General features: G+C 48.9%; 1 protein-coding gene across 4 annotated transcripts in view; it reads left to right on the plus strand.

The window, feature by feature from the left end:
- Positions 1-14,204, plus strand: part of LOC106601970 (SMG1 nonsense mediated mRNA decay associated PI3K related kinase) — a 143,262-nt gene that overhangs the window by 23,596 nt on the left and 105,462 nt on the right. For all 4 annotated transcript variants that reach the window (XM_045719641.1, XM_045719642.1, XM_045719644.1 and 1 more), the window contains 8 exons: positions 20-78; positions 5,311-5,524; positions 5,761-5,886; positions 7,299-7,371; positions 7,747-7,844; positions 11,021-11,194; positions 13,044-13,265; positions 13,589-13,690. In XM_045719641.1, coding sequence (XP_045575597.1) covers positions 20-78; positions 5,311-5,524; positions 5,761-5,886; positions 7,299-7,371; positions 7,747-7,844; positions 11,021-11,194; positions 13,044-13,265; positions 13,589-13,690 — 1,068 coding nt within the window. The remainder of the gene's footprint in view (positions 1-19; positions 79-5,310; positions 5,525-5,760; positions 5,887-7,298; positions 7,372-7,746; positions 7,845-11,020; positions 11,195-13,043; positions 13,266-13,588; positions 13,691-14,204) is intronic.

Here is a 14,204-nt window from a genome sequence, read left to right on the forward strand (position 1 = left end):
CCTCCCTCTCTCCCACCAGGCCCTGGTGAAACAGTTGGATACCATCCTCAGTACCCTGAATGATATTTTGAATGAAAGGTAAGAGGAAGTTCCCAATCAGAGCCAAAGAGTCTCCATCTGAAATGGCACCCTGTTCCCTCTATAGTACAGTACTTCTGACCAGGTCATGTCTCTGGCCTTAAGGTCTCTGGCCTTAAGGTCTCTGGCCTTAATGTCTCTGGCCTTAAGGTCTCTGGCCTTAAGGTCTCTGGCCTTAAGGTCTCTGGCCTTAAGGTCTCTGGCCTTAAGGTCTCTGGCCTTAAGGTCTCTGGCTCTGGCCATAGTCTACAGCAGGGATGGGCAACAATAGTTGTTTTTTTAGGAACTCAGTCAGGTTCTCAATTTACTGTTGAGAGAGAGAATAATAGATACACAAGGTGCGATTTAGAAATGTGGTTGTGCTGTAGATCAATTAGCCCATGTCAGCAAAAACATTTTGTTGGATTGGTAAGTTAGTGTAATGGCCAGCTATCTAAAGGTGTAGTCAACATGGTTGAATTACCCACTGGCATGGGGCCCATTTGATCATCAGTTATCATATTAAAAACTGGAAAGGGGGTTTATGTATTTCAAGAGCTGCATCTAATTTATCATCTAACAGGCCAAACTGATCCCAGCTCATCCAGAGAGACTGAATAGGGCTGGGTGATATGGCCTAATGATCATATACATGTATGGCCCATTCACCATGTCTCTAACTTTATTATTGGGGCTCCAGAGTGGCACAGCGGTCTAAGACCCTGCATCTCAGTACTAGAGGAGTCACTACAGACCCTGGTTCCATTCCAGGCTGTATCACAGCGGTCTAAGACCCTGCATCTCAGTGTTAGAGGAGTCACTACAGACCCTGGTTCCATTCCAGGCTGTATCACAGCGGTCTAAGACCCTGCATCTCAGCACTAGAGGAGTCACTACAGACCCTGGTTCCATTCCAGGCTGTTCACAGCTACTGCATTCTTCAACCTTTATTCCAGGCTGTATCACGCGGTCTAACCCTGCATCTCAGCACTAGAGGAGTCACTACAGACCCTGGTTCCATTCCAGGCTGTATCACAGTGGTCTAAGGCCCTGCATCTCAGTACTAGAGGAGTCACTACAGACCCTGGTTCGATTCCAGGCTGTGTCACAACTGGCCGTGATTGGGAGTCTCGTACGGCGGCGCACAGTTGTCCCAGCGTCGTCGGGTTAGGGTTTAACCGGGGTAGGTCGTCATTGTAATTAAGAATCTGTTATCTGACTTGCCTTGTTAAATAAAAACATCCAAGTGTCGTTGTGTGATTTAAAGATCCATACACAGCATTTCAAACAGTCAGGAATAATCTAATCAATTCAGGGCTTGTGTTAAATACCTAGGTTAAATACAAGCCTTCCGCAAGACCCACTCATAGTTTCATGATTTTATAAAAAATAGTTTAACCTGCGTTTCTGTAATAAGACTTGAACGCCAGATCAGTGATGTCTATGAAAAAATGCCCTTTTTAGTAAATAATTCTCAGCAGAAGCATGCATAATGCACATTCACTAATAATGACCAACTTCTGGTAACAGACATTATAGACAATTAGCACAGATCTCATCAACCATCTCTGCAGCATAAGCCCACATGCTAGTGGGTAGCCAGCATATCTTAATATGTCTAGCCAACCTGGCTCTATTAGCTTGTTAACAAGCTACAACAGTCTGTCTCCAACTGTTTAAACAACAGCCTGTTCACTTCCTTTTCATGTTGAAATCATGTGGCCTACCTGGATAACATGTTTATCTCTCACAATTACAATGAGTTGCCAATTCCTTATGTAATTGTGTTTTATGCTCATTGCACATTTATGAAACACAGACCAGACAGCCAGTATAACAGTCTGGTTCAGATGCTGCTAGTGGTATTATATAACACAGACCAGACAGCCAGTATAACAGTCTGGTTCAGATGCTGCTAGTGGTATTATATAACACAGACCAGACAGCCAGTATAACAGTCTGGTTCAGATGCTGCTAGTGGTATTATATAACACAGACCAGACAGCCAGTATAACAGTCTGGTTCAGATGCTGCTAGTGGTATTATATAACACAGACCAGACGGCCAGTATAACAGTCTGGTTCAGATGCTGCTAGTGGTATTATATAACACAGACCAGACAGCCAGTATAACAGTCTGGTTCAGATGCTGCTAGTGGTATTATATAACACAGACCAGACAGCCAGTATAACAGTCTGGTTCAGATGCTGCTAGTGGTATTATATAACACAGACCAGACAGCCAGTATAACAGTCTGGTTCAGATGCTGCTAGTGGTATTATATAACACAGACCAGACGGCCAGTATAACAGTCTGGTTCAGATGCTGCTAGTGGTATTATATAACACAGACCAGACGGCCAGTATAACAGTCTGGTTCAGATGCTGCTAGTGGTATTATATAACACAGACCAGACGGCCAGTATAACAGTCTGGTTCAGATGCTGCTAGTGGTATTATATAACACAGACCAGACAGCCAGTATAACAGTCTGGTTCAGATGCTGCTAGTGGTATTATATAACACAGACCAGACAGCCAGTATAACAGTCTGGTTCAGATGCTGCTAGTGGTATTATATAACACAGACCAGACAGCCAGTATAACAGTCTGGTTCAGATGCTGCTAGTGGTATTATATAACACAGACCAGACAGCCAGTATAACAGTCTGGTTCAGATGCTGCTAGTGGTATTATATAACACAGACCAGACAGCCAGTATAACAGTCTGGTTCAGATGCTGCTAGTGGTATTATATAACACAGACCAGACAGCCAGTATAACAGTCTGGTTCAGATGCTGCTAGTGGTATTATATAACACAGACCAGACAGCCAGTATAACAGTCTGGTTCAGATGCTGCTAGTGGTATTATATAACACAGACCAGACAGCCAGTATAACAGTCTGGTTCAGATGCTGCTAGTGGTATTATATAACACAGACCAGACAGCCAGTATAACAGTCTGGTTCAGATGCTGCTAGTGGTATTATATAACACAGACCAGACAGCCAGTATAACAGTCTGGTTCAGATGCTGCTAGTGGTATTATATAACACAGACCAGACAGCCAGTATAACAGTCTGGTTCAGATGCTGCTAGTGGTATTATATAACACAGACCAGACAGCCAGTATAACAGTCTGGTTCAGATGCTGCTAGTGGTATTATATAACACAGACCAGACAGCCAGTATAACAGTCTGGTTCAGATGCTGCTAGTGGTATTATATAACACAGACCAGACAGCCAGTATAACAGTCTGGTTCAGATGCTGCTAGTGGTATTATATAACACAGACCAGACAGCCAGTATAACAGTCTGGTTCAGATGCTGCTAGTGGTATTATATAACACAGACCAGACAGCTAGTATAACAGTCTGGTTCAGATGCTGCTAGTGGTATTATATAACACAGACCAGACGGCCAGTATAACAGTCTGGTTCAGATGCTGCTAGTGGTATTATATAACACAGACCAGACGGACAGTATAACAGTCTGGTTCAGATGCTGCTAGTGGTATTATATAACACAGACCAGACGGCCAGTATAACAGTCTGGTTCAGATGCTGCTAGTGGTATTATATAACACAGACCAGACAGCCAGTATAACAGTCTGGTTCAGATGCTGCTAGTGGTATTATATAACACAGACCAGACAGCCAGTATAACAGTCTGGTTCAGATGCTGCTAGTGGTATTATATAACACAGACCAGACAGCCAGTATAACAGTCTGGTTCAGATGCTGCTAGTGGTATTATATAACACAGACCAGACAGCCAGTATAACAGTCTGGTTCAGATGCTGCTAGTGGTATTATATAACACAGACCAGACAGCCAGTATAACAGTCTGGTTCAGATGCTGCTAGTGGTATTATATAACACAGACCAGACAGCCAGTATAACAGTCTGGTTCAGATGCTGCTAGTGGTATTATATAACACAGACCAGACAGCCAGTATAACAGTCTGGTTCAGATGCTGCTAGTGGTATTATATAACACAGACCAGACAGCCAGTATAACAGTCTGGTTCAGATGCTGCTAGTGGTATTATATAACACAGACCAGACAGCCAGTATAACAGTCTGGTTCAGATGCTGCTAGTGGTATTATATAACACAGACCAGACAGCCAGTATAACAGTCTGGTTCAGATGCTGCTAGTGGTATTATATAACACAGACCAGACAGCCAGTATAACAGTCTGGTTCAGATGCTGCTAGTGGTATTATATAACACAGACCAGACAGCCAGTATAACAGTCTGGTTCAGATGCTGCTAGTGGTATTATATAACACAGACCAGACAGCCAGTATAACAGTCTGGTTCAGATGCTGCTAGTGGTATTATATAACACAGACCAGACAGCTAGTATAACAGTCTGGTTCAGATGCTGCTAGTGGTATTATATAACACAGACCAGACAGCCAGTATAACAGTCTGGTTCAGATGCTGCTAGTGGTATTATATAACACAGACCAGACAGCCAGTATAACAGTCTGGTTCAGATGCTGCTAGTGGTATTATATAACACAGACCAGACAGCCAGTATAACAGTCTGGTTCAGATGCTGCTAGTGGTATTATATAACACAGACCAGACGGCCAGTATAACAGTCTGGTTCAGATGCTGCTAGTGGTATTATATAACACAGACCAGACGGCCAGTATAACAGTCTGGTTCAGAATGCTGCTAGTGGTATTATATAACACAGACCAGACAGCCAGTATAACAGTCTGGTTCAGATGCTGCTAGTGGTATTATATAACACAGACCAGACAGCCAGTATAACAGTCTGGTTCAGATGCTGCTAGTGGTATTATATAACACAGACCAGACAGCCAGTATAACAGTCTGGTTCAGATGCTGCTAGTGGTATTATATAACACAGACCAGACAGCCAGTATAACAGTCTGGTTCAGATGCTGCTAGTGGTATTATATAACACAGGCCAGACAGCCAGTATAACAGTCATGTTTAGATGGGTGTTAAATGGAAACCAGTCTTCATTTCTAGAGACCATGTTTAGATGGGTGTTAAATGGAAATAGTCTTCATTTCTAGAGACCATGTTTAGATGGGTGTTAAGTGGAAACCAGTCTTCATTTCTAGAGACCATGTTTAGATGGGTGTTAAATGGAAACCAGCCATCCAGACAATGTAGACCTTTTTAGATGTTTTAGGATCTTTGTCAGGTTGTGTTGGTTTGTACTGACTCTCCTCTCTCCCCCGTCTCTCCCCCGTCTCTCCCCCGTAGCAGTAAGCTGCTGTCAGAGCTGCGTCAGGAAGCAGCGGTGTGCCTGGGTCTGCTGTGCACCGCTCTGAGCTATGAAGCAGAGCGCATCTTCAAGTGGATGTTTGTTAAGTTCAGCTCCAGCACCCGGGACGAGGTCAGGCTGCTCTACCTGGTGGCAGCGTACCGAGCCCTGGAGGCAGCCGGAGAGAGGAAGGCCTTCTCACCTGTCATGCAGGTAAGAGGAACCAGGGCTCTATTCATAGTGTCTCACAGTAGGAGGGCTGACTTGGGATCAGTTTCACCTGTTAGATCGCAATGAGTAACATGACATTGACGACGACGGGGGCTGATCCTAGGTCTGCACTCGTACCCTGATATGTGTTTGTTATGTATGAGGCCCAGGGTAGTTGTTAGGGACGGGGTTGAGAGAGTGGGTGGGTGGGTAACATTGTGGCGTCCATGTTTTTTCAGCTGGTGATGAGTAGCCTGCAGTCCATCCTGGAGAACCTGGACACGCCAGAGCTGCTGTGTCAGAGCGTCCGCTGCATCCTGCAGGTGGCCCGCTGCTACCCACACGTCTTCAGCACCAACTTCAGAGTGAGTGGCAACACACACACACACACACACACACACACACACTCTTGCGCCAACTTCAGACTTCAAATGTGAGCATCTGGTGGTGTTTTCTTTCTCTTTCTCCCTCCCTCTGTCTCCTAGTGCCGGGCTCGCTCGCTCGCTCCCTCTGTCTCCTACTGCCGGGCTCGCTCGCTCCCTCCCTCTGTCTCCTACTGCCGGGCTCGCTCGCTCCCTCCCTCTGTCTCCTACTGCCGGGCTCGCTCGCTCCCTCCCTCTGTCTCCTACTGCCGGGCTCGCTCGCTCCCTCCCTCTGTCTCCTACTGCCGGGCTCGCTCGCTCCCTCCCTCTGTCTCCTACTGCCGGGCTCGCTCGCTCCCTCCCTCTGTCTCCTACTGCCGGGCTCGCTCGCTCCCTCCCTCTGTCTCCTACTGCCGGGCTCTCGCTCCCTCCCTCTGTCTCCTACTGCCGGGCTCCTCGCTCCCTCCCTCTGTCTCCTACTGCCGGGCTCCTCGCTCCCTCCCTCTGTCTCCTACTGCCGGGCTCGCTCGCTCCCCTCCCTCTGTCTCCTACTGCCGGGCTCGCTCGCTCCCTCCCTCTGTCTCCTACTGCCGGGCTCGCTCCCTCCCTCTGTCTCCTACTGCCGGGCTCGCTCCCTCCCTCTGTCTCCTACTGCCGGGCTCGCTCCCTCCCTCTGTCTCCTACTGCCGGGCTCGCTCCCTCCCTCTGTCTCCTACTGCCGGGCTCGCTCCCTCCCTCTGTCTCCTACTGCCGGGCTCGCTCCCTCCCTCTGTCTCCTACTGCCGGGCTCGCTCCCTCCCTCTGTCTCCTACTGCCGGGCTCGCTCCCTCCCTCTGTCTCCTACTGCCGGGCTCGCTCCCTCCCTCTGTCTCCTACTGCCGGGCTCGCTCCCTCCCTCTGTCTCCTACTGCCGGGCTCGCTCCCTCCCTCTGTCTCCTACTGCCGGGCTCGCTCCCTCCCTCTGTCTCCTACTGCCGGGCTCGCTCCCTCCCTCTGTCTCCTACTGCCGGGCTCGCTCCCTCCCTCTGTCTCCTACTGCCGGGCTCGCTCCTCCTCTGTCTCCTACTGCCGGGCTCGCTCCCTCCCTCTGTCTCCTACTGCCGGGCTCGCTCCCTCCCTGTCTCCTACTGCCGGGCTCGCTCCCCCCTGTCTCCTACTGCCGGGCTCGCTCCCTCCTGTCTCCTACTGCCGGGCTCGCTCCCTCCTGTCTCCTACTGCCGGGCTCGCTCCCTCCTGTCTCCTACTGCCGGGCTCGCTCCCTCCTGTCTCCTACTGCCGGGCTCGCTCCCTCTCCCTCTGTCTCCTACTGCCTGGCTCGCTCCCCCTGTCTGTCCCTACTAGCAGGTGTTCTTAATGTCCTCCAGAGTGTCTACAGTGAAGTGTGTTGTGTTGACCTTGCCTGTTGTGTGTGATAGGATACGGTGGATATCTTGGTGGGCTGGCACATTGACCACACACAGAAACAGTCTCTGACTCAGCAGGTCTCAGGTCAGTACACACAAATGTTTTCCATCTTCCTCTCAGTATAGAATATAATCAGAATTTAGTGGGGTTGGACAGATGGCTGCAAGTCTGTAGTTGTATGTTTTACACCAGGGGTGTCACGGGGGATCCAATAAGGCCCGCAAATATTACTATATTTACTATATTCATAGTTTGACAGTCAAGGAGTGTCAAATTCCCAACACTATCAATAGTGGAGTCATTTTCTGGAAATGGACTGTGAGGAAATAAAAAATAAATAAATAGAGTGCGGCCATCCGAACCTCTTTAAAGACGGAATACAGCCACTGGGACAAAATGAGTTGGACACCTCTGGTTTTACACAAGTCAACTGTATGTGTGTGACCTGTGTGTGTGCAGGCTGGCTGCAGAGCCTGGAGCAGTTCTGGGTAGCAGACCTGACCTTCTCCACCACGCTGTTGGGACAGTTTCTAGAGGACATGGAGGCCTACGCAGAGGTCAGTAACACCACTACACACACACACACACACACACACACACACACACTGTGGCCAGTTTATTAGGTACACCCATCTAGTATCTAGTCCCTCCTTTGCCTCCCGAACAGCCGTAATTCTTCGGGGTATGGAAACGTTGCTCAATTGGTATCAAGGGATCTAACGTGTGCCAGTAAAACATTCCACACATCAGTACACCACCACCAGCACCACCAGCACCATCACCACCACCACCACCGTCACCAGCCTGTACTGTTGACACCAGGCAGGATGGGGCCATGGACTAATGCTGCTTACACCAAATCCTGGCTCTGCCATCAGCCTGTACTGTTGACACCAGGCAGGATGGGGCCATGGACTCATGCTGCTTACACCAAATCCTGACTCTGCCATCAGCCTGTACTGTTGACACCAGGCAGGATGGGGCCATGGACTCATGCTGCTTACACCAAATCCTGACTCTGCCACCAGCATGACGCACCAGGAACTGGAATTCAGCGGACCAGGCAATGTTTTTCCAGTCCTCAATTGTCCAGTGTTGGTGAACACGTGCCAAATGGAGACACTTCCTTGTTTGTAGCTGATAGGAGTTGAACCCGGTGTGGTCGTCTGCTGCAATAGCCAATCCGTGACTAGGACCAACGAGTTGTGCGTTCTGAGATGCCGTTCTACACACCACTGTTGTACTGGGCCGCTATTGGTCTGTTTGTGGCTCCGCCTGTTAGCTTGCACTGTTCTTGCCGTTCTTCTTCGTCTTCTCTCATCAACGAGCTGTTTTCTCCCACAGGTCTGCTGCTGACTGGATGTTTTGTGTTTGTATTCCATTCTGGATAAACCCTAGACACTGTCGTGCGTGAAAAGCCCAGGAGGGCAGATGTTTCTGAGATATTGGAACCGGCACGCCTGGCACCGGCGATCATACCACGCTCAAAGTCGCTTTGGTCACTGGTTTGCCCATTTTATGACTTTGAATAGGACAGTAACTGAATGCCTTTGTGTGTTTTATATAACAAGCCACGGCCATGTCTCACTGTCTGTAGGCACAAACCACTTTCATGAACAGGGGGGGGGGTGTACCTAATAAACTGGCCACTGTGTATACGCACTACGCTATTACATGGATGCCTATGCAAAGGTAACGGTGTTCCCTTATTACAGTAGAACTTCAGCGATACGGACTGACCAGTCATCCAAACTAGCAGTATAAGGCTACAGGCAAACAGGCAGTGCCTTCAGAAAGTATTCATACCCCTTGACTTATTCCACATACAATAACCCATAATGACAGTGAAAACACGTTTTTAGAAATTGTTGCAAATGTATTGTAAATGAAATAGATATCTCATTTACGTAAGTATTCACATCCCTAGTCAATACTTTGTAGAAGCGCCTTTGGCGATTACAGCTATGAGTCAGCCTGGGTACAGTGGGGGGGAAAAAGTATTTGATCCCCTGCTGATTATGTACGTTTGCCCACTGACAAAGAAAGGATCAGTCTATAATTTTAATGGTAGGTTTATTTGAACAGTGAGAGACAGAATAACAACAAAAATATCCAGAAAAACTAATGTCAGAAATGTTGTAAATTGATTAGCATTTTAATGAGGGAAATAAGTATTGACGTCGGCGTGGGGTTGCTCCTCTGACGTCGGGGTGGGGTTGCTCCTCTGACGTCGGGGTGATGTCGCTCCTCTGACGTCGGGGTGATGTCGCTCCTCTGACGTCGGGGTGATGTCGCTCCTCTGACGTCGGGGTGGGGTCGCTCCTCTGGCGTCGGGGTGGGGTCGCTCCTCTGGCGTCGGGTGGGGTCGCTCCTCTGACGTCGGGGTGGGGTTGCTCCTCTGACGTCGGGGTGGGGTTGCTCCTCTGGCGTCGGGGTGGGGTCGCTCCTCTGGCGTCGGGGTGGGGTCGCTCCTCTGACGTCGGGGTGGGGTCGCTCCTCTGACGTCGGGGTGGGGTCGCTCCTCTGGCGTCGGGGTGATGTCGCTCCTCTGGCGTCGGGGTGGGGTTGCTCCTCTGACGTCGGGGTGGGGTCGCTCCTCTGACGTCGGGGTGGGGTCGCTCCTCTGGCGTCGGGGTGATGTCGCTCCTCTGACGTCGGGGTGGGGTCGCTCCTCTGACGTCGGGGTGGGGTCGCTCCTCTGACGTCGGGGTGGGGTCGCTCCTCTGGCGTCGGGGTGATGTCGCTCCTCTGGCGTCGGGGTGGGGTTGCTCCTCTGACGTCGGGTGATGTCGCTCCTCTGACGTCGGGGTGGGGTTGCTCCTCTGACGTCGGGGTGATGTCGCTCCTCTGACGTCGGGGTGGGGTCGCTCCTCTGACGTCGGGGTGGGGTCGCTCCTCTGACGTCGTGGTGGGGTCGCTCCTCTGGCGTCGGGGTGGGGTCGCTCCTCTGGCGTCGGGGTGGGGTCGCTCCTCTGACGTCGGGGTGGGGTCGCTCCTCTGGCGTCGGGGTGGGGTCGCTCCTCTGGCGTCGGGGTGGGGTCGCTCCTCTGACGTCGGGGTGGGGTCGCTCCTCTGACGTCGGGGTGGGGTCGCTCCTCTGACGTCGGGGTGATGTCGCTCCTCTGGCGTCGGGGTGATGTCGCTCCTCTGGCGTCGGGGTGGGGTTGCTCCTCTGACGTCGGGGTGGGGTTGCTCCTCTGACGTCGGGGTGATGTTGCTCCTCTGGCGTCGGGGTGGGGTCGCTCCTCTGACGTCGGGGTGGGGTCGCTCCTCTGACGTCGGGGTGGGGTCGCTCCTCTGACGTCGGGGTGGGGTCGCTCCTCTGACGTCGGGGTGGGGTCGCTCCTCTGACGTCGGGGTGGGGTTGCTCCTCTGACGTCGGGGTGGGGTTGCTCCTCTGACGTGCTCTGTCAACTGTAGGACATTTTTATATAGACGGGCGTGTTTCTTTATAAATCTATATAATATATAATCTATATAACTATTGAATTTGCCACCGGTCGACTCCAATGAAGTTGTATTGACATCTCTCAGGATGATCAATGGAAATGTATTTAATCCATTTACATTTCAGGCTTTAACACAACGACATGTAGAATAAGTCAAGGGGTCTGAATACTTTCTGAAGACGTGTTGCAAGTTATGGAATATGTTGGTGTCGCTGACATCCTATTCTATTACATTTGAAATGTGATGAACAAATCTATGGACTTCTGTCCCATGTTGTCTCCAGGACCTGGGTCACGTGGGTTCTGGCGAGGCGGTAGACGAGGACATCCCTCCACCCACGGTGTCTCTGCCCAAACTGGCCGCCCTGCTGAGGGTGTTCAGCACCGTGGTGCGCTGCATCGGACAGCGCTTCAACCCCATTAGAGGACCACCCATCACACAGGCATACGTCTCTGATGTAAGGAGAGATACACCCTGAAACACACACACTCATCACACAGGTATACGTCTCTGATGTAGAGGTCGACCGATTATGATTTTTCAACGCTGATACCGATTATTGGAGGACCAAAGGCCGATGCCCATTAATTTCTCTTTTTTATATATATATATATAATGACAATTACAACAATACTGAATGAACACTTATTTTAACTTAATATAATACATCAGTAAAATCAATTTAGCCTCAAATAAATAATGAAACATGTTCAATTTGGTTTAAATAACACAAAACAAAGTGTTGGAGAAGAAAGTAAAAGTGCAATATGTGCCATGTAAGAAAGCTAACGTTTAAGTTCCTTGCTCAGAACATGAGAACATATGAAAGCTGGTGGTTCCTTTTAACATGAGTCTTCAATATTCCCAGGTAAGAAGTTTTAGGTTGTAGTTATTATAGGAATTATAGGACTATTTCTCTCTATACGATTTGTATTTCATATACCTTTGACTATTGGATGTTCTTATAGGCACTTTAGTATTGCCAGTGTAACAGAATAGCTTCCGTCCCTCTCCCCGCTCCTACCTGGGCTTGAACCAGGAACACATCGACAACAGCCACCCTCGAAGCAGCGTTACCCATGCAGAGCAAGGGGAACAACTACTCCAAGTCTCAGAGCGAGTGACGTTTGAAACGCTATTAGCGTGCACCTGGCTAACTAGCTAGCCATTTCACATCGGTTACACCAGCCTAATCTTGGGAGTTGATAGGCTTGAAGGGGTGGGTATAATTTGCGGAACGTTCCAACAGGAATCTGTTCCAAAAAACGTAAAGTAAAAGGTTGCCAACCAACAACGCATACAAACCTAGCTAACTAGCTGCCGAATAGGCATCAACTCACCACGTAGCTTATTCTTAATGTTGTCTATAGGCAAACAGACATGTGAGGACAGACATTTTTCGGAATAAAAGTGATGAGTGAAAAACGCAATGAAATAGACCACTTCCTACCCGGTATCTTATTCTGCCGCTATACAACTTTGTATGCGTTGTTTTTTGGAAACCTTGTTATTTACGAAGTATTTGGAACAGATTCCTGTTGGAACGTTCCACAAATTATACCACCCAGGTTGAAGTCATAAACAGCGCAATGCTTGAAGCACAGCTAAGGGCTGTTTGAATGAATGCTTACGAGCCTGCTGCTGCCTACCACCGCTCAGTCAGACTGCTCTATCAAATCATAGACTTAATTATAATATAATAAACACACAGAAATATGAGCCTTGGGTCATTAATATGGTCGAATCTGGAAACTATCATCTCGAAAACAAAACGTTTTTTTCTTTACAGGCAGTCAGCCTGTTAATCCTTGTGGAGTGCAATGTAAGGCAGGTGGTTAGAGTGTTGGACTGGTAACCGAAGGTTGCAAAAACGAATCCCCCCTGAACAAGGCAGTTAACCCCCGTTTCTAGGCCGTCATTGTAAATTAGAATGTGTTCTTAATCTGACTTGGGAAAAAAAAAAAAGGCAAATCGGTGGCCAAAAATACCGATTGTTATGAAAACTTGAACTCGGCCCTAATTAATCGGCCATTCCGATTAATCGGTCGACCTCTACTCTGATATAAGGAGAGACACACACACGCATCCATACGTCTCTGATGTAAGGAGAGATATACACACAGACACACACACAGACACACACACAGACACACACAGACATATGTCTCTGATGTAAGGAGAGATGGGGAGAAGGACACACACAGACTCTCGTAATCAACCAGGCATATGTCACATATAATTTGTTCCCGACACAACCTTACCTCCTCCCTCTCTCCTTCCTCCCTCTACTTCCGCCCTTTCCCCAGGTTTTGAACCGGGTGTTGGCGTGCGTGTCGACGGCCAAGCAGGTGTTGTTCTCTGAGCCGGTGTTGACGGCGGGGAACGAGTGTGTGTGTGTCCTGCTGGTGAGCTTGGAGCCGTCCGCACAGCTGACCGACACCGTCATCACCTACGGCCTGGACCAGCTGGATGCCTGCCGGGCCTGTGGCCCAGAGTACAGCCTGGCCGTCCTCAGCCTCATCACATTGGTAAGAACTGCTTCTAGTACTGGTTTGCATACGGGTGACAACTGTTTTATACAGTTGAGAACTGGTTTAAACCGGTTAGGAAGAATGTTTCCTCAAACAGCAAATTTCAGGTCTTGTGAGCGGAAACTTGAATGTTGCGTCAATGTAGGCCTACATTCTGAAACATGTTGACAATTTTATGCATGTCTGCCCGAATGCAGAGAACTGGTTGGTCATTCAACGTTTTGCCTGTCCTCCTAATAATAACCCCATATTGATTATCTGCTTCTAATGGTCTCTTCTCTCTCTCTCTCTCTCTCTCTCTCTCTCTCTGTGTGTTGTAGATTGTGGACCAGATCAACACTAAGCTTCCAGCTTGGTTTGTGGAGAAGCTGCTGGCACCGACATCACAGCTCCTGGAGCTACGCTTCAACAGGGACAGAGAGGTGAGTGTGTTTGTCAGGGATGTGACAAATGGAAACATTTTCTTAACCTTTAAACTGCCGTTTTCAGTTAAAACAATAAGAAAAATGTGTAAAATTGTGACCTAGGGGGCAATGAAGTTCCATCTACCACAGCCATAGCCTGAATCTCAGACCCAACAGGGCCCCTAAGCCCTTTATCGAGTGGCCACTTGGCCCCTAAGCCCTTTATCGAGTGGCCACTTGCTGTTGTGTTCGATAGTGATCATTTGAGTCTGCAAAAGTTTTGCTAAAAGTAGCATTGAGACGATGAACAATAACGTTACAGAGATGTAATGTTAGCTAGCCAGCAAAGGATGTTGGGCTCTGATAAACACAGAGATGTAATGTTAGCTAGCCAGCAAAGGATGTTGGGCTCTGATAAACACAGAGATGTAATGTTAGCTAGCCAGCAAAGGATGTTGGTCTTTGATAAACACAGAGATGTAACGTTAGCTAGCTAGCTAAGGATGTTGGGCACTGATAAACGCAGAGATGT

Source organism: Salmo salar, chromosome ssa06, assembly GCF_905237065.1.
Source record: "Salmo salar chromosome ssa06, Ssal_v3.1, whole genome shotgun sequence".
In the NCBI taxonomy this organism is placed as follows: domain Eukaryota; kingdom Metazoa; phylum Chordata; class Actinopteri; order Salmoniformes; family Salmonidae; genus Salmo; species Salmo salar.